The following is a 21,530-nucleotide window of genomic DNA, read 5'->3' as shown; positions in this document are numbered from 1 at the left end:
AAAAAGGGAATCAAAGTCACCTGATGCTGATAAGTGGGGCTGAAGTTTGAATTCACGTATTTTTTCAGAAATGAAAGTTATGACTGTTATTTTCAGTAAAAATTTTGACTCTAGCAAAGTGGCTAAGTGTGCACTGATCTGTGGATTAAAACTGTGTGCTGGGTCAGGACTCAAATTCGAAACTTTTGCCTGAAATGGACAAATGCTCTACCCACTGAGCTGTCCAAGCACAACTTGCACCCCATCCACAAAGCAGATGGGCAGGAGTTCTGAGTTTGGTCCTAGTCTGGCAAACAGTTTCAATTTGCAAGGAAATGGCTATTATTTAACTGTCAAAAGAGTGGTCCATTTGCATGACCACTGAGAGTAAAACAAAAAAGCAGTGAAGGGAATTAAATGTTGCTTTAAATCTTGTGTGAAGTGAGGAATTGTCACAACATGCTTTCATAAAAAATGATTATTTAATAACTATGCATAATCATGTTTTTGTGGTAGAGGAGTGGTGCAATAAGTTAGTGGAAATAAGGGAAAACAGAGCAAGCTCATAAGAAACACACTTGGTATCACAGATATGTACCAGAAAAGGAGACAGTGCAGGTGGCATAGTTATCATGTGTGTAGGAGAAAATGTAAGAGAAGACAGAGAAAAACCATTCCAAACAAGTGGTATGTCATAAAAGATATGTCAAAACATCTGAGACATAACAGACAGAGTGAAAAAGTAAGGTCCTTTTTTTCTGATGATAATGTCAGGGAACTGAACATCAACGAAGAGAAAAATAGTGCAGTTCCTTTAGAAATTGATGGCAGAAAGCTGGAAATAAACATGTTCATAACAAAATCAGATAGAAACACAAATGACTGATTTCCATGGAAGAATCGGTAACAGGAAATTCGTGGAATCCAAACATTAATTCACTGGTTTAGAGGTAGTAATAAGGTAGGTGAGGTACCAAAGAAATTAGAATTCCTTTCCCGCAAGAATGTTATACTGTTCATTTATATAAATGCTATTTCCACCTACTACTGATATTTGAGACATTTTGATTTTATGTCTTTCATATCGTAAATTTGCTTTTAGTTCACTTCTGTTAGTAATTAAGGCAATATAAATTATGTAGCCAGAATATTAATAACTGCATTAGTTAATTATTTATACAATACAGTTAAGAATAACTAATAGTAAACTATATACGAGGTGTGATTGGAAAGTTTTAAGACTGGGCTTGTAATTGTACAACGGTGGCACAATGCATTCCTTCAAAATTATCCCCTTCTGACTGCACACACTGTCTCCAATGGTATTTCCACTTTTGGAAATATTCCTGAAATTTTTTTTCCTGAAGTGTGTTAAGGACGCTCTTCGTATTTGCCTGGATATCTTCAATTGAGTCAAATTGCTTCCCCTTCAGTGAAAATTTCAGTTTAGGAAACAGGTAGAAGTCCACAGGGGCCACATCAGGGGGATATGGTGGTTGTGGAAACAGGAATTTTGAATTTGGTAAAAAATCCAACAATGGAGAAGGCCACATTTGTAGTAATTGTCTGTCCTCCAGGGGTAAATTCATGATGCACAATACTGGTAGAATCGAAAAAAGTCACCAACATAGTCTTCATCTTTGGCTGACTTTGCCATGCTTTATTCATCCATGGTGACCTGGAGTCTTCCACTGCAAAGAACTGCAAACTTTGGTTTCAGGATCATATCCATTTACCCACGATTTGTCACCTGTAATTACCCTATTTAACAAATCTGGGTCATTTTTAGTTTGATTAATCCGTTCTTGGTACAAGTCGCTATTGTCTCTGGTCACTTGACAACACTTTTGGAATGAATTTTGCGGACACTCGACGCATGTTCAGATCTTCAGTTAAAATTGACTGAACTGCAGAGAAACTTAAATTAAGTTCATCAGTCATCTCCCTAATTGTAAGTCTAAGATCAGAGCGCACTAAGTCACAAACTTTCACAACATTTTCATTCATTTTTGAGGTGGAAGGTTGGCTGGACCGTGGTTCATCTTCAAATGATTCACTGCCATTTTTAAATCTGTTGAACCAGACAGAAACATTTAACTGGCTCATACAATTATCCCCAAAAGCTGTTTTTAATAGTTCATAAGTCTCAGAAGCTGATTTCCCAATTTTAAAACAAAATTTCACACAAACTCGTTGCTTCGTTTTTATATCCATTTTCACACAGACAGAATCCGGCAACAAGCCCTAACAGACCCGCATTCAACCAGCTGCCACAACGAATTGAGTAAAGGAAATGCAGTTTCCTGTCAGATGGCGTTCAAGGGCAAGGCAATGGCTCACTCTCCACCCTCTGTGTATCTGCCCACCAAACCAGTAAGCAGTAGTGGAGCCATTCTTAAAACTTTCCAATCACATTTCATAGGTTCTCTCCAGTTTGCTTCCTCTTTTGACATTGCTTACTCACCCCCATCCCAACATTTTTTTTCTGTTTTTCCAATTGGCAACATAAATTGTCAAAGTTCCTTTTCTCTCTCTCTCTCTCTCTCTCTCTCTCTCTCTCTCTCTCTCTCTCTCTCTCTCTCTCACACACACACACACACACACACACACACACACACACACACGCACACACACACACACACACACACACGTCACTGAATTTTCTTTGATGGCAAATCATTCTTTTTATTTTATTTTGAACACAGAAGTATGATATATAATAATCTTAATATGGTAATAAATCTATAGCACTAACGATCGGAGCTCATTCTCTGGAATCCTGTTCCAAGTAATTCATTGTCGATTTCCTTTGCTCGTTGACATATTTGAGAAGCAAAGTCTCTAATAGTAGTACGCTGTACATTGGCACATTGGACAGCTCTGCAAGTTTTGAATCTTCTGTCATTTCCTTGACAGTTTATGCCACCATTTTCTGGCCTGAAAAAAAGAAATGAGTAAAAGACTTAACTGGTTTAAATGTTTGGTAGCATTTTAACATAGGCTGTATTATCTAAAAGATGGAAGAAATAAACAATCTTTTTGAAATTAATAACGTAAGGGAAATTTTAAGTGCTTCAGTTCTACTTGTGTAAGCGACCAACCTGATTAAAAAACAGATCGTTTTTCCAATCCAACTCAAAATCAAGATCTAAAGGCTATTAGTAGGACAGAGAAAATGCTAAACAATAACCTAAAGCACTAGTAATGTTCTGAAAAGCAGGGTGTAATTGCTTGAAATATTTATCTCGTACATCACAAGTAGTGGTGTACTGTGACCTGACAACTATTCTCCTGCCACTCATGTAAATGCCACATTAAACTCTTTTTATTATGAATCTCCCTTCAAAGTTGCACTTCGCTTCTCTTGTCTTCACCGTAACCCCCGGACATGCTTCAGCGACCACCGTACGGCGCGGCGGTGAAATGTTGTGTGCTGCGGGGAATGGTAATCTTGGTTTGACCGCCTGGATTGCGAGGAAGGCCAGTCTCTATAAAAACCCCTCAATCTTTTGGTGTGCTCCGTGCCTATAAGATGCATGGCTGTTGGGGTGGAACAGTCCGAAGCGGGCAACCTCTGGGGCACCTGCCGCACCCCAGTTGTATAAGGCTTACTCAGGCACGCGGGGCTCTGTCTGAGCGGACCTTTAGTTCCCTAGCTGCTCGTGGGACCGCAATGGACACTTCGACCTCTACATTTCTCCCTACCAGTGGCTTGGGTGAGCCGCTGGTAGGAAAACACACCCCATCGAAAAAGCGGTACGCGCTGCGAGTCCTACAGCACCTGGTGTTGCTAGAGATTTAACAGACTGTCATAACAGAGCACATGCTGATAATCAGAATGTGTTTTTGCTTATTAAACGGAAGGAGGGTAGCTTTGAGAGGGTTTCTCCCTTTTACATCCACAAGGGTCTTGAGGGAATTGCAGGAACCCTGAAATCTATGAAGCGACTGCGCATTGGGACTCTGTTAGTTGAGACTTCTAGTTCCCGTTAAGTCGCTTCCCTTCGGAAAGCAACCTGTCTAGGAGAGTACGCTATCAAGACCGAGCTCCACTCCACTTTGAATTATAGTAAGAGTGTTGTGACGTGTAGGGACTTGGTGGATATCCCCATAGACGAGTTAAAATCTGAGTGGGCTGACGAAGGTATTGTTGACGTGCAGCATATTATGAAACGAGTCGATGGGGACCTCGTCAAATCTGACTCGTTTGTTCTCACGTTCAGTTGCCCAAGACTCCCAGAGCATGTTAAAGCGGGGTTCTTATGTTTGCCAGTACGGCCATATTTCCCCAACCCAATCCGCTGTTTTAAATGTCAGCGCTTTGGGCATACTACGTTGGGGTGCAATGGGATAGCCACTTGAGGTAAATGTGGTCAGCCTGCCCATGATGGAGCCAATTGTTCATCGCCTGTGAAGTGCGTGAATTGCTCTGGGAGTCACCCTGTCTGGAGCTGGATCTGTCCCATCTATCTTGTAGAACGGAAGGTACAGGATATTAACACATCTAAGCGCATCCTCTATGGTGAGGCCAAGAAGCTCTTTAAGGCCATGCAACCTCCTGTGTTTTCAACATCTTTCACTTCCGCTCTGAAAAAACCGGTACAAATGGCCACTGTTGCTACGCAAATGGAGGTTGCTATTGTTAGCACTAATACCTGCGCTTGCCAGTGCACTTGTGCTGCTGCGGTTGTTTTGCAACCTGCGGCTCTCCCCGCTACGTCGGACAAGGCTGTGGTTGCTGACATTGGGGTACTTCCTGCCTCTACCCATATGGCGCCTTCTGCCCAGGCGAGTAAAGCTCCACCTGTTGACAAGGCTCTGCATTCAAAGCCCCCCAAGACAAAGACGCCGAAGGTGAAGGTTTTGCCACCTGAGGAGACTAGTCAGCGTCGGTCCGATGACGGGGCCATCATACTGTCTGACATCTCCCGTGGGTCGTCATCGGAGCTGGGGCGAACTTCGCGCCCCAGGAATAAATCTCCAGCCAGTACGGGCTCTCCTCCAAAGCACAGAGACAGAGTGAAAGTTCAACCACCCTGATCACTGGCTCCCATATTACAGTGGAACCTGAATGGGTTCAGGACGCATGTGGCCGAATTACAACTCCTTGTACGAGAGTGCCCCTTGTGCTTATGTCTCCGAGAGACACATTTTCAGGTCACTGATGTTCCTTCTTTATGGGGCTATACTGTATATCGGAAAGATGATCTGACGGGGGAAAGAGCAAAGGGTAGTGTTGCGGTTTTTGTCCGTGACATGCACCCCTCATCTGAGCTCCCTCTCATCACCAACTTGCAAGCAGTTGCAGTTGACATTCTTGTGGGTTGGAGGCTCACAGTCTGTTCAGTTTATTTACCGCCTCAGGATGCAATGGACTCTGAGGCTCTCACAGACCTTATTAGCCAACTCCCCCGCCCCATTTCTTCTTCTGGGGGACTTCAATGCTCATAATGTGTTATGGGGCTCTCCAACTACTTGCCCCAGGGGTCACATTCTGGAAAGCCTCATGATGTCTGAAGAACTGTGCATCCTCAACTCTGGTGCTCCCACTCATTTCTGTACTGCTTCCGGGTCATCATTGGCCATTGACCTTTCCTTTTGCTCTCCAGCACTCGCGAATTCTGCTCTGTGGGAGGCTGCTGCTGACCTCCATTCTAGTGACCACTTCCCCCTTTGGATTCGCCTCCTGGATGAGGCTGTGGCATTACCAGTGTGCCTCGGTGGCACCTCTGCAGAGCTGACTGGACACTTTTCAGCTAACTGGCTGTTTTGGAAGACCGTGCCAGCGTCCATGTATGGGTAGACCATGTTACAGCCATGATCTCCCATGCTGCTGAATTGTCAGTCCCATGGTCATCCGGTCATCCCAAGAGGCGTCCTGTCCCTTGGTGGACCACTGAGTGCCACTCAGCCATCCGAGCCCACCGTGCAGCTCTGTGCCGCTTCAAGTGCCGTCCCTCAGCTGACAATCTTGCGGCCTTTCGGGTGGCAAGGGCCAAAGCGCGGCGAGTGATTAAAGAGAGCAAACGACGGTCATGGCAATCGTTCTTGAACTCCACCTCTTGCTCCATTAGTTCTAGGAAAGTATGGGAAGCCATCAGGAGGATTTCCGGGAAACTTAGCCAACTACCTGTCACGGCATTGCTGCATCAGGGATGTCTCCTCACGGCACCGAGAGACATTGCCCAGACACTGGCCTTGCACTTTGCGGACTCTACTGCCACTATTAACTGTGATCCAGATTTCTGCCGCTACCGCACTGCCATTGAGAGGGGTCACTTGGACTTCCGGTCTCTAAATTCTAAACCCTATAACTGCCCCTCACAATGTGGGAACTGGATTCGGCACTGTATGTGGCTCATGATACTGCGCCTGGTCATGATCAAATCCGGTACAGCATGTTGCGGCACTTGTTGCTGCCATCCAAGGAAGTTCTTCTGAACTGTTTTAATATGACATGGTTATCCGGCACGTACCCTGACACGTGGAGGGAGGCGATTTTGATTCCCGTCCTCAAACCAGGGAAGGACCCAACGCATCCCAGTAGTTATCGCAGTATTGCTTTGATGAGCTGTGTTGGGAAGACGTTGTAACGCATGGTCAACCGATGCCTGGTTTGGCTGCTCGAGACCAGGCAGCTCCTTAGCCCCTCTCAGTGTGGCTTTCAGAGATGTCGTTCCACTATAGACAACTTGACCCTGCTTGAGGCCGCCAACCAGCAGGCCTTCCTACGTAACCAGCATTGTCTAGGTGTCTTCTTTGACATTAATAAGGCGTATGACACTACTTGGCGCCACCTTATCCTCAAGCAACTCCATGAGTGGGGCTTTCGTGGCTGTCTCCCCATCTTCATTCGGTCCTTTCTTTCTCACCACCTCTTTTGGTATCGGGTTGGTAATGTGCTATCTGATTTGTACGTGCAGGAGAATGGTGTTCCACAGGGCAGCGTTTTAAGTGTCACCCTCTTTGCCGTCGCTATTAACAGTATCACGTCCACTATCCGAAGTCCTGCCCAATGCTCCTTGTTTGTGGACGATTTTGCTGTTTTCTGTTCTTCCTCCAGTCTTGTCACTGCTAGTCGCAGTTTCAGCTTACGATAAAGCGCTTAGAGGCATGGACTTCAAAGACGGGTTTTACCTTTTCTGCAGACAAATCTGTGTGTGTTCATTTTAATCGTTCTCGGCGTCCTTTTACCTCCCCTGAATTGCATCTGAGGGACACCGTTCTTCCTTTTAGAGACACTGTGAGGTTCCTGGGCCTCACTTTTGATTCCAAGTTGTCGTGGTTGCCCCACCTTAAAGACCTCAAGGTGCAGACCCTGAAGGCACTGAATATTTTGAAGTGTCTGAGCCATCGGTCCTGGGGAGCAGATCGGGCGCATCTGCTGCAGTTTTATCGGGCTTTCGTCCGATCCCGTCTTGACTATGCTTGCACCGTGTATGGGTCAGCAACGCCTTCGTATCTGAAGATCCTTGACGCAGTACACCATGCGGGTATCAGGCTGGCCACTGGTGCCTTCCGTACCAGTCCCATCCTCAGCCTGTGTGCTGAGGCAGGGGAACCGCCACTCGCCATCCTGCGGAAACTCCTCATGGTGTGAGGGGTGTGTCATTTCCTTGCCTGTCCTACCTCTCCTGGGGTACCCTACCATTGCCCGACCGCCTATGGAACGTCTCTTTTCCAGTCGTCCCAGGGCAATGAGACCATTTGGGATTCATGCCAAGCATTTGCTTGAGTCCCTTGGTGTGGAGCGTGTGGCCCCCCAACGACAAGGTTTTACTCGCCTGCCTCCCTGGTTGCTCCAGAGGCCCAGCATCCTTCTAGACTTGTCAGAGAACCGGAAGAGCTGCACTCCAGCGTTTGTTTTTACCTCCTTATTGTACGATATTTTAAACCAGCATCCGGACCATGTACCTGTAGTCACGGATGGCTCTAAACAGGGGGACTCTGTTGGTTGTGCTGTTGTTTTCCCTGATCGAGTCGTCAAGTTACGGCTTCCTGCAGCGTTTACCATCTCTGATGCCGAATTGTTTGCAATCTTGCGGGCATTGGAGCAGATGAGATGTGTTCCCAGTCTTAAGTTCCTCATCTGTTCTGACTCCCTGAGTGCCCTTCAGACCATGCAACACTTGTACCCAGTGGATACGGTCGTCCAGAACATCCATGATGCCCTACTCCACCTGCAACGGCAGGGGAAGGAGGTTTCTTTCTGTTGGGTGCCGGGGCATGTGGGTATTAGGGGAAACGAACTGTCAGATGTGGCTGCCAAAGATGCATGTTCCCTCCCTCACGTTGTTGAATGTGCCGTCCCACTCCATGCTGTTACCTCCCTTTTGCGTTTTCGTGTTATGCGTTAATGGGAGGAGGAGTGGCTGGCAGTTGGTGACAATAAGCTGTGTCTGGTAAAGGCCACTACGCGACCATGGCGTACGTCCTACCAGTCATGCAGGCGGGATGAGGTTCTCCTCACTCGCCTCCACATCGGGCACAGTCTCTTAACACATGGTTTTTTACTCCGGTGGGAGGACCCCCCAATCTGCAGTGCTTGTGGCGTCTAGATTACTGTCCACCACATTTTACTTGACTGTCTTTTATTCTCTGACCAGAGGGTGGTGGTTTCTTTGCCACCGGATTTGCCCTCTATTTTGCAAGACGACGCAACGACTGTGGTTACGGTCTTACGGTTTTGTGTCCTGTCCAATTTGTTGCCTCAGATTTTAGGGAGAGGGTTTTAATGTGCTGCTGGGTGACTGGCTCAGGTTTTAGGTAAGAGGTTCACCAGTCACGATTACCTCCTTGTTTCCCATCGATTTCTCTTCTCTTTTCCTTGTGTTTCCTTTCCTTTTTAGTGTGTTCCTTCTCCTCTTGTTTTGCCTCTGTATGTGGGGATTTGGAACTGCATCAGTTCTGCGTCTTTTAGCCATTCTCCCTGATCGCTGTTCGTCTTAGTCCCTTCACTGCATGTGTTCCTGTTTTTATGTGCTTGGGCACTGATGACCACGCTGTTTAGTGCCCCTCAAACACACACACACACACACACACACACACACACACGACAACACTCATCAAATATTCTTGCAATTTCCTCTATAAATAATTTGCTTGTGTTATTCACACACATATCTTTGCATGTCATTCCAGTTAACTGACCTTAATCTAGTTCTAAACTCTCTTATGTTGCATTCATTCATAGGTCTAACAGTTTTGTGTTGTTCATCTGGAATGCTGACTGGAACTGTAATCTATAGGCCTTCATGGTCAGCTAAGCCTAACTTGACTACTCCAATTTCAACATTAATTTCATGGATATTACTTATTATATTGTCTAAGCATGCATTATATCTTGTAGGCTTATCATTTAGACAATAGCAATCAAAAGTTCTTAGGCTATCCAAGAATTCCAATATGATATTACTCTGTACCCTGATATCTATATTAATACCACCAAAATTCAAGATTCTTTGGTATTTATATTTAGGCTTAGTTGGTAAGACTAACAGTTTTTTAATTTACTATAAATTCATATTCACTAGAAGATAGCATGCGATATACAGATGCAACAATAATATTATGTCTAGGTATATGTACAACTGCAGCCTCAAAGGTGATGTCTATACACAGGTCTGTGAGATCAATAGTAAAGTATTGTAGATTTAGTCCATTCTTAATATGTATTGCAACACCCCCATGTCCAATTGTTGATCTGCAGTAACTACTAGCTAAGGTGTTACCAAATGGAATATTAAGGTCAATTTCTGATTAATATAGCCAGTGCTCATTTACACTAAATATACCACAGTTGGAAGTTTCTAACCAGTACTGCAATTCTTCCATCTGTAAGAACAGAAGACTATTTTTGCTAACCCTGGGCAGTAAAGAAGAGTATTCAGATTGTCTTCTTAAGGGCACTTCAATACAGATGATATCTTGAGTTGCTTGTAAGTCTACTGCTGATAGCCAGGCCCCATTTTGATAACGTTTGGATACATCTAGTTTCCTGGGCTCTGTGTGAATGGTTTGAAAATTATTTTGATCCTGCTGGAGCATATCTGTTAATATTTTGCCAGACAGACCAGCAGACTTTACAGTTTTCCCTGGTCCAGCGGTACTAGTGTAAAGGTGGCCATTTCTTTACTCACAGTTCTGGTAATCAGTTTCGAGATTAATCTTCTTCCTTGGTTGTTGAGGTGGAATCCTTGTCGTGTATAGCACACCCTGTCAAACTCGCTAGCTTTAATGATTGTGGTATTGGTTAAGCACTGTGCGGCTGATAAGTTGCCGCAAAGTGGCTGGACCAAAAATAGCACTGGGCAAAGCACTCAAGGTATTGCAGTGAGCTCCGAATGAATGTGGAAGGGGGTGGGAAGGGAGGGGGAGGCACACTTGGCAGGTTACAGCACCTCAGCAACTGCAAATCCTGAAATGGTGTGTGGGGGAGTGCAGTGCCATGTGCTTAACATGGTGACTGACACACAGTGGCTGCCAACCTGGGGGCACATGGTGTCAGGCATAATTGAGGCTCTGCTGTAGCTGCTGGTGGCCTCATGGCTTTCATCATGTTAAGGTGGTGTGGCAAGATGGTGCAGGAATGAACTAATCTAAACATGAAATTTAAAATATCACTGAAAACATCAAAATTGCTTATAGACATGCCCTGAAAAATCTAAAGACAGCATTGCATTTGCGGTAGTGAGACAAGCTCACTAAAATTATTACTAGGTGTATAGAATTATTGTTAACAAAGTTTTTAACATTATATTAAAAGTAGTTTATGAATGAGACAAACATAACAGTATATGCATGTGATGCACAGTTAGAAGATTCTTGATAGCATCTAGGGAATAAGTATGTTTCTATTACACAGGTCTGCAACTAAAAACTGCATAGGATTTTTTAACATTTTCTAATAGATTTTGACCTCCCCAAAACAGGAAAAATGTTCAAAAATTCTATCACATAGGTTTTTATGTATATTGCAGTATTTATGTTCATTAGTAATAAACCTATGTGGTTTTTTAATTTAATGATTATTAAAAATTATATCAATTATAACTGATAAAATAAACTTAAATTTAAAAAAAATTTACAATGTTAATTATTCGTTGTTACCACTTGTAGGTTTTACCGTGAACTCCTGGGCACCAGAAGCAAATGCAAACAATCTTATTGTTCAGTTTTATCGTGTTGCAAGTCAAATGACAATATGTATCTCACATGAAAAGAAGAGAAACTCTCAGTAGATATATTGCTATTGAAGTGAGCAGTGCTGTTGTTACTGTCTAGTCATGGCTACAAGAGGTTGTGTTATTTCTCCAAACAGCTTTTGTTATATCTGTGGCGAATACACTATTGAAAGCCAACAGAGAAACATAAGTGATTTTATGAGGAAAGTTTATTTTGCTTTCTTTAAATTAAAACTTGGTGATCATGATAAACCATGGGCCCACATAAGGTGTGTAGAAGATGTGACGATCTTCGTTTATGGTTTAAGGGTAAGAAAAATGCATTTAGATTTGAAATTCCTTTGATATGGCGTGAGCAGAAAAACCATACCACTGATTGCTATTTCTGTTCAGTTCACGTAAAGGGATTCAATTCAAAAAACAAAAGAAACATAAGTTATCTTAACCTTGACTCAGCTATATGTCCAGTGCCCCATAGTTCTGAAATACCTATCCCACAGCCACCTTCCAGTTTGTATGAATACCTGAGTGAGTTGGAGGACAAAGTTACATTACCTCCTCAGGGTGAATCAAGCTCAGATTTTTCTTCAGACGAAGATGAAAGGGCTCAACTATTTTCTCAAAGTGAGTTCAATGGTCTAGTAAGAGATTTAGGCCTTTCAAAAGGTGCAGCCGAACTGTTAGGTTCCAGATTAAAAAATAAAAACCTTTTATCATCTGGCACCTTATTTTCATGATACAGACACCAAGAAAAAGAATTTACCCAGTTTTCCTCAAAAGAAGGAAATTTAGTTCTTTGCAGTGATGTGGAAGGATTCATGCATTGCTTTGATATGCAGTATGACTCATCTGAATGGCACCTATTCATTGATTCATCCAAAACTCATCTTAAAGTAGTATTATTGCACAATGGAAATGAATTTGCATCTCTTCCAATGGGAAATTCTGTGCATATGGACGAAAACTATAACGATGGCCATTATCCTGGAAAAAATCAAATATCAGGACCATCAGTGGATGGTTTGTGGGGACTTCAAAATACTCACGATGCTTTTGGATCAGCAGGCAGGCTATACTATATACCCATGCTTATTATGCTTGTTGAATATTAGAGCCAGAGAACAGCGCTGGACTAAAAGCGATTGGCCACCCCAATAAACTTTAAAACCTGAAGAGAAAAATCTTATCAATATTACTTTGGTACCACGAGAAAAGGTTTTGTTGCCCCCTCTCCATATCAAATTGAGGTTGATGAAAAATTTGTAAATTCACTGCAAAAGGATGGGGACTGGTTTAAATATCTATGTACAAAATTCTTGAAGCTGTCAGAAGCAAAATTGAAAGAGGAAGTTTTCATTGGCTCCGACATAAGAAAACTTTTAACTGACACTCTCTTTGTGGAAAATATGAATGAGAAGGAAAAAGAAGCCTGGGTATCGTTCAAGGATGTAGTGCAAAAGTTTTGGGAAATACTAAGGATCCTGACTACAAAACCATTGTCAGCAGATGCTAGCAGCTTACGAAGCTCGAGGCTGCAAGATGAGCTTAAAGGTCCATTTTTTACTCTCCCATATAGACAGTTTTCCTGAAAACCTGGGAGCTTATAGTGAAGAACAGGCGGAGTGGTTTCACCAGGATGTCCGTGATATCGAGAGACGGTACCAAGGAAGATGGGATGTCACTGTGCTTGCTGACTTCTGTTGGATGCCTAAGCGGGAAATTAAAGGTGGAAATTGGAAAAGGACTCTGTGAAGTAGCAAGGAAAAAAAGAAAAGGTTTCATAAAACACATGAATAAGTATAATATTGTTACTATATGTCTCAAAATAATGCTTCAATAGTTGTAAAAAAATATTATGTTTGATAATTTTGAATAATTGAGTGCTTTTACCATTTTTTTGTGTTTGAATTTGCAAAAAACCTTATGTGACAGGAAAAAATTGACATCACTTCTGAAATCAGCGCATTCTAAAACAAAATATTCAGTAAAAATATCTCAAGCAGCTGAGAAAAATTTTTTTGCTGACCTGTGGTATTGTCAAGCAAATAGTTATAAATTTTGTATGAATAATCTGAGTAAGGGTGGTAAAACAACATTTCTTGCTATGTATACAAATGATTATCAGCAGCATTAGGAAGTTGAGCTAATTTCCCATCATTCCATATGTTTACTTAATGGAGTTTAGTAAATTAATATATGTAAGATTGTCTTGGACTAACATATGGCTGCAATGTCAACATGAATAAAGTCGTCAGGCTGACTAATTTTTCTGCAGTTCCCTTGTGGTGTACAAAATTGAATGAAGCCAGTTATTTTGCTCTGTTTGAAATTTAATAAAGTGATTTGAGGTTGCCAGTCAACTAAGAGTTTGTGTTGCATATGTTTAAAATGTATAAATGTTGTAATATGCCTAATCTCATGAGTCCAATTGTAAGTTGGTGTACTGAGTAAGGCAGTGGGCTAAGTTTTTGAATTGGCAGGCAGAACTGAATAGAGGGTCTTTTTTGTATTCATCTCTTGCTCAATGAGGTTTGTGCAGACAGAGAGCTGCTTGGGCTTAAGTATTATTCAGAACTTAGAAATACTTTGATGTGAAGCAGTTCATGACTTAGAAATATTTCATTATATACCAGTTTAGGACTTAGAAATGCGAGGATAAGTCAATTATTATCTGCAATTTAGTTTTATTATGGTAGTACTGTCGTTTTACATTGATGACACTCCCTTTGTTTACTTGTTGTTATATCTTTGCAATTTTCAAGTTGCTAGGTTAGTTTCATTATCGCTGCCATGCTGTTAATCATGGCTGCTCTACTGTCTATTTGCACCAACGAAGAGCAACAATCAGTGATCCGTTTTTTGTGGTCGGAAGGTGTATCAGAGGCCAAAATTCATCAAACACTTTTGGTACAGTATGGGAACAGTGTTTTGCCACAACAGAGTGTCTACGAATGGATTCAAAAATTCCAAAATGATCGCACAAGTGTTATGCACGATGTAGGAGCTGGACGACTGTTTACTGCCACAAATGAAGAAACCATTGAGCGTTCACGTGAAATGATTCTCTTAGACAGATGATTAACTATTGATGAAGTGGCACTTCGTCTGCAAATTAGTCACAGTTCTGCCTACGAAATCATCCACAATAGACTTGGGTTTCATAATGTTTGTGCAAGATGGGTCCCAAAACAGTTCACACAGTTGCATAAACAAACACACTTGGACATCAGCAAAAACCATTTAAATCGCTATGGTAGCAAAGGGGACAACTTCTTAGGCAGAATAATTACTGATGACAAAACATGGATCCATCATTATGAGCCAGAGAGAAACAGCAGAGTATGGAATGGAAACATCCAAATTCGCCATCTAAGAAAATGTTGAAGACCCAACCATCCACAGGAAAACTAATGCTTACGGTTTTTTTGGGACGCACAAGGTCCATAACTGGAACATTATGGGGAAAGGGGCACAACAATAAGCAGTGTACATTACAGTGTGATGCTTACTATCAGGCTAAAGCCTGCAATTCGAAGCAAACGCTGAGGGTTGCTGTCAAAAGGTGGTGTGTTGTTGCACGACAATGCCCGACCACATAATGCTGCCCACACTGCTGAAATGCTCCGAAAGAATCGGTGCATTCCTGGCTCGCAGCTCAACTGAGAACCTTCTTTTATGAGGGCATCAAGTGCGTTGAAATGCAAGGAGACTATTTTGAAAAATTATTTTCTTGTAAGTTTCCTATTTGATTACAGTAAAATTTTATAACTACTTTGCAGGTAATAATTGACTTACCCTCATATTTTGGAACTGTGAGTGCTAGTAGACATTGAATATTTCAACCATGGTGAATTTGACACTGCATAATGACTTTTATGCACTTGCTGAACTTCAAGATTTTTTTCCAGTTTAAGTGATTTGTTGCACTGCCCAATACTGAGGTTCAGTTTCGTTACTGCCTATGAATGCTCTGCTTGCACTGCAAAATTAAACATTTTGGTTTCTTGTATCTATACTGTGTTCAATAACCATCACTGTGAGGCCATTGCACAAATAAATTTGTGTGTGAGTTTAATAAACAAAACAAAGATTAATCCTTTGGTTTTAGCCCACATTATTATCCTATGGGATCATATTCTTAATTTTTCTTATCATAACTTGTTTTTGATTTATTTTATTATTTAAATGTTTTGTCATTGCTAAATTAAGGTGCCTCCTCATAAATGTTCCATACTTTCTTAAGGACTTGAAGCAACAGTGTATGACAAAACCCCTTTTGATCAGTTGAGACATATTCAAATCTAAAGTGGTGTACTCATCATCTGGTGATTAGGTTGCAACAAATTGACGCCTGCTGGCAGTTAATTTCTCACTATTGTTGCCGAGCCTAGTGAAGTTGCAATTGTTTGGTCTGGTCCAGGATTAATCGGTTGTAGCTAGTGAAGCTGCAGTCCTTGTCTTGGAAATCAACAATCAGTTAAAATGATCTTAGAAATGTTGTCATTAAAATGGATATATTACAGAGTAAAAGTAATGCATCCCAAGATTATAGAAGGAAAAATGGAAATGTCTCTCTCATCATATAGAAAGATCAATTTTCTCACTGTGGCTGCTAGCTTGGGACATTGAAAGTAGATTTAGTATATTTACCCAGACTTGTGACATTTATTAGAACTGAAGCAGACATCACAACAAACACTCAGTTTTAAAATGTATGAGTTCAAAGATAATTGTGGATGACACAATCAATAAAAGTTCTCCACTCTTCGAATACATATAATAAAGTGCAAGAACTGTGTAACAAATGTTTTTGTTGGCTTGAACTGTCTGCATGTGCAATCAAAATCAGACAATGGAAACTCCAGGCGGGAATATGAACAATACAGGAAATGACAAATTGCTGCTTACTGTAAAGATGACATGTCAAGTTGCAGACAAGCACAATTAATTACAGTAAGTAGCAATCTGTCTTTTCCCATGTTATATATGCAGTTAGCGACTAGGCATCTTTCCTGATGGTAAAATTTGCAGTAGTATAGTCTTTTTTCAAAACAAAGACAAGTAGGCATTTTTTGTTTTCCCTTGTTTTCACATTAGGTGGGTCTCCATCACACTGGGTCATGAGTTCTGTAATCCTTTCCCAGCCTACTCCCCATAGAAGGAACTAATAGTTTCAAGAGCCTTCAGATTGGAATGTGTATATTGCCAGTACTGGAATTTTGCTTACAGAATATAAGTGCTGGCCACTCATTGTGTCTCAGTGTAATTTTGCTTATATGCAGATACAGAACTTTGTCACCTACTGCAAGTTTTTTAAAGTACTATGATACCTTATTATGAACAACAAATTGGCCAAAGACAACTATTTACTATGTGCACATAAAAGAGAAGCTAAACATTGTAGCTCATGTTCTGAATTTGTGTTTTACAAGCACTGTGTGAGAAAAAGCACCATTCTCTGAACAGTGTGGCTGAACTTGTGCTCACTGATAGCCTTGAGTGGGACAGATTAAGTGAATTTGCAAGATATGTTAATCCATGGTTGGAGAGAACGAAACAGCAGGGGATGAATGTGGGAATGGAGTGCCAGAAGCGTGCCTAGTGTTCACAAGAAGCCTATTTATTTAACTAATATGGTGGTAGTGTGGAGAGGGAGTGGGTGGCAGCAGGAAGTTAAAGAAATCTAGGAGGCTGTGGAGGGAGGAGGCAAAGTAGGAGTAGAATCAATCTGCAAAATGTAAAGTATGTCTGTCTATTTTTCCAAAGGTCCTGTGTTGGCCTTGGAACAACTTCTGTCCCAACATCCACTATACTATGTGTTTAGTATTTCTGTTTTTTAAATCATGCACATGGTGGTGTGGAATTCAGTAGAACTCAAGCCAATTACATAGTAAGAATGAAAATTATGAAATACACACAGCTTTTGTGTACTAGCTGATTACACACACATACTAACAATAAACAGCATTTCAATTCCAAATATGATTGAACAAGATATAAAAGGAAAATGGAAACAATTGTTAAATGTATTATGTACCAATAATTGTATTTATTGTTGAATATGAATGTGACTGAGGTAACTTGAGAAGTGATTGGTGCTTTAGCTATTTGTAGTCCTTTGTGCGCTGAACCTTAGCAGTGCCCTGTGGATGTTTGATTGGCAATGTTATTTATAGTTCTCTAGGAATCAAGCTTTCTTAATGCATAGCGTAGATACTCATCTATAATGATGTTGCTTCTAACATAACAGTTTAGACAACATTGTGGTACAATATGATGTGCTGTACTGACTCCACATTCACATCTGTCTGATACTATTTTGCCAGTTTTATGCACATAGAGAGGATATGAACTGTCTCATTTTGGAATGGATTGTGCCTCTACTTGGATTCATCTAAACAGTCTGTGTCTTTAACGTGCTAGCCCCTGCCATGTATTGGTTTCCCAAGGCTTTAATTGAGCCTTGATTGTGTCTTGGTCCCCAGTGAACTCTGTCATTTCAGTGCACCTTTCCATAACCAATAGCATGCAACTCTCTATCTGACAGTTATATCAGCTGGATACATTCTCAGAATTATCAAATAAAGGTTTTACTGATGTACTAAATGCTTCTGTTGATTTTAGACGTACACTTTCGTGCATGCATCTTCAGTGTGCTTTTGCATATTGGTGGTACAACCACTGGGTGGACACACTTGCTGAGAATCTGACAATGGCAAGACAGATGGTAATATGATATAGCCTCTCTGCTGACTGTGGTAATTTATAAGTCACATTTCCATCTCGAGCTAGCTTAGGCATATTTTGTAACTTTTCTCAGAGATGTAAAATTTTATTTTTTCATATAACTACAATCCTAAACACCTACAGCTCTGATTCCTACAGGTAAGATGTTGTCCTAATTTGTGAATATGATTTCTAGTTAAGACACAATTTACCTTTCAGTTCCAAAATAGTTGTCTTGTGAGCAGCTACTGTATAAAAAAGGTTGTTGCTTTTACCTTCAGATTTGCCCTTTATCTTCTGAGACAAGAACTAGGATGTTAGCTGCGTATTTAACGATACTGTCTACATTATCTGCCCACTCCAGCTCGGTTAGCAAGTGTTCGATGGATAAATCACAAAACCTTGGTAACGTGTTTGATTGTCTTCAACAGCGCATCTTGTCACTCAGCAGTTTTTTCACAACAGGAATCCATTAGATTATTATAAAGGTATACTGGAGTTTGGTGACTTATTAGCCAGATGAGGTTCACATACTGCTAAATGTCTACAATGCACCTATGGTGCCCATCATTGCTTGATGTACAGGACCGTTTTGGAAAAGACACAGCAGTACATAATCAAGAGGGAGGACTCTTGAACCCTGATGGAGACAGCACACGAGAACTCACCGCCCTTGGCTGGGAAAGCATTTGTGTAAGTCGAATGACTGAGTTTGGCAGAGTAATATTGTCACATAACTACATGGTTGAGCTGGTCAACATGGCCAAATTACACGACCGGCTGAAGATTAAATTATTTCTTCACATGATCGTAAATGTAGAGATATACAACCCCCAACAATGCCACAACTGCTAGCACTTTGTACATGCGGGTATTCGAAGTGGTGTTGCTCCCCGGTGCCACAAATGCACTGGTGGCCACACAACTCAACATTGCCAACTCCCGCACACAGTACCACACAAATGCACCAACTGTGTTGCAGCCCATCTGGCCAACTACAGGGGATACATTGCATACAAGGAGGTCTGAGGTGCAAAACAGCTAAACATGTAAAAGGTATGACCATCACAGTTCTGAAACTGCCCCCATTCCCAGTAAGGGGTGGAATATCCTTTGCTGGAGTGGCAGCTGGCACCCCCAGCAGCGCAGGGCAGTCGGAGTAACCTCAGAGTCATGCACAACAAACATCCACAGCAACAGACATACAGCCAAGACATACAATACCCAACACCACACCCATATCAGCTACACCACAAAATGCATATAACACCCTCACCCTATACCCTGAGACCACAGACTTCAGCCCAAGACAGACCACAGAAGATGCATCTACATAGGGGCAGCCACAATGTGAGGAGGAGGAGGAGGAAGAGAAATGACCAGAGCAGGGCGAACATGACCACACCACAAGAAAACAGACAACAGGACACCAATAGGCACATACACAATTCGGACACCAACACGATGACCCGAACAACTCACCACAGAAGCCACACAGGAGCCCCAGCTATGACTCAAAACAGCTGACACACAAGCCAGTCCACAGCAAATGCCAACACAAGTACCAGTGGCTGCCAACACAACCAATAACCCACAGGCTGACACTCCCAACATTAACTCAACACTGCAGGATGCAGAGCCACACAGAACACTGAACTACAAGTGCATGAATTGGACCCTTTTCAAAGAAATGTTTGATAGTCATATTCTGGACACCCACAAAATTAACAACATGCAACAAATTGATGAGGTGGGGGAGGCTCTTACTACTGCCATCCGAGGCACAATGACTGATACCATTTGACATACAACAGCACTCAATGAGGAACCACCTCAGGAGATATTGGCAGCGTACCAGGTTCCCATTCTGTACACTGCATGTCAACAGACTCCAGGATATACTACGAGAGAAAATACAAACATTTTGAAATAAGCAATGGGGGCAGAAACTCTTGTCCTGCCATGTGGAAGCTAGCCAGTCACATCACCAGGGAGAAACATTACATTCCCACTCTACAAGGACCAGATGGCCTAGCTTACTCCACGAAGGAGAAGGCAGAGCTTATGGCCACAACTCTTGCAGCATCTTTCATGCCAAATCTGGCTCCTTCAGATAGAGTATTCACACTTGAAATGGAACAGGAGGTTACATGGCTTGTAGCTCAGCCCACGTGCAATGAAATCAGCTGTCAGGCGTACCAACATTATGAAATCCTCTGGACCCAATGGCATTCAAAACCGTGTCCTCCAGTAGTTCACAGATAGAGATGTAGAATACCTTGTATGCGTAATGAATGCCATCTTTGAACAACAACATTTCTCTGACTTTTGGAAGATGGCCAAGCTCCTGATGTCCAGAAAGCCAGAGAAAGATCACTCCATCCCACAAAATTACTGACCTATCAGTCTGCTGTGCTCGTTCAGCAAGATTGTTGAGAAGGTAATACTAAAATGCATCACTAGGCACCGCATCACCAATGTCACCCTAAGACCGGAGCAGTTCGGCTTTAAGCATCCCCCTCCACAACACAACACTCCTCTGTGTAGTCAAACATACAACACCACAGGTACAAAACGAACAAAGCCACAGGGGCTGTGATCTGGAACATCAAAAAAGCTTTTGACTCCGTCTGGCACAGCAGCCTTATACGCAAACTAAGTGATGCTGGTGTCCCCAACAGTCTTGTACGTCTCATACAATCCTATCTCATGAACAGATGTTTCAACAATGATGTGCAGGGCAAGCAATTGACACAACATGGTATACAGGCAGTAGTACCCCAGAGAAGCATCCTGGGGATGAACCTCTACATTAATTACTTTCCAGCAACACAAAACACAATGTTAGCCATGTACGTGGATGACGCAGCCAAGCCTGTGCAAGACTGGAAACTATCGAACATGAATTCACGAATACAGACAGCTATCAGAACTGCCAAGCCTTGTTTGGAATGATGGCATATTAAAGCAAACATCGACAACTGCGAAGCAGTTCTGATCACATACAGAGCGAAGCTACTTCACAAACATCAACACTGTCTACAGGTAATACTACATGCATGCAGAATACGTTTCAGAGATTAAGTCAGATATCTCAGTGTCTGGCTGGACTGGGAACTTACATATGTGGGGGGGGGGGGGGGGGGGGGGGCACACTGAATACTTTGCCAACAGAGCACAAGCGAGGCTCAAACAATTCTACCCAGTGCTCAACAGGGAAGTGCACTGAATAGGAGGGTTTTGAAGTCCATATACATGACACTGATTAGACCTCTGATTATGTATGCAGCTCCCATTTTGGGATAAGCAGCTCCTACACACCTGTAGATCATACAGAACGATGTGCTACGCATCATTAGCAATGCTACACACTCACCATGGATCTTCACAATGAATACTGCCTTGAAACCCTCAAGAAGGTATTCAAAAGACACACCACATGACTATACAGGAACTCAAGACACTCGAACAATCCTTTCATCCTTACTCTGGGAAACTATGATCGCAGCCATTGATGGAAGCATAAGCGGCCAAAGATGCTACTAGCTAGGGCATAACCACCTATGGCGAGCTATCATACACCCACAAGCGACAACCTCAGCAAGCCCCTACAAATCAACAACATTGACTGGATATGCCAGC

The 21,530-nt window shown here is 42.2% G+C and overlaps 1 protein-coding gene across 1 annotated transcript in view; it reads right to left on the bottom strand.

Moving 5' to 3' along the window:
* LOC126354035 (A disintegrin and metalloproteinase with thrombospondin motifs 7-like) overlaps positions 1-21,530 on the bottom strand; it is a 423,933-nt gene that overhangs the window by 57,621 nt on the left and 344,782 nt on the right. The window contains exon 12 of the mRNA XM_050003371.1: positions 2,735-2,916. Within this exon, the coding sequence (XP_049859328.1) occupies positions 2,735-2,916 (182 nt within the window). The remainder of the gene's footprint in view (positions 1-2,734; positions 2,917-21,530) is intronic.

The sequence above is a fragment of the Schistocerca gregaria genome, chromosome 3, assembly GCF_023897955.1.
Source record: "Schistocerca gregaria isolate iqSchGreg1 chromosome 3, iqSchGreg1.2, whole genome shotgun sequence".
Lineage (NCBI taxonomy): Eukaryota > Metazoa > Arthropoda > Insecta > Orthoptera > Acrididae > Schistocerca > Schistocerca gregaria.
The sequence above is the reverse complement of the archived record's forward strand: the minus strand, read 5'-3'. Positions and strand labels throughout refer to the sequence as shown.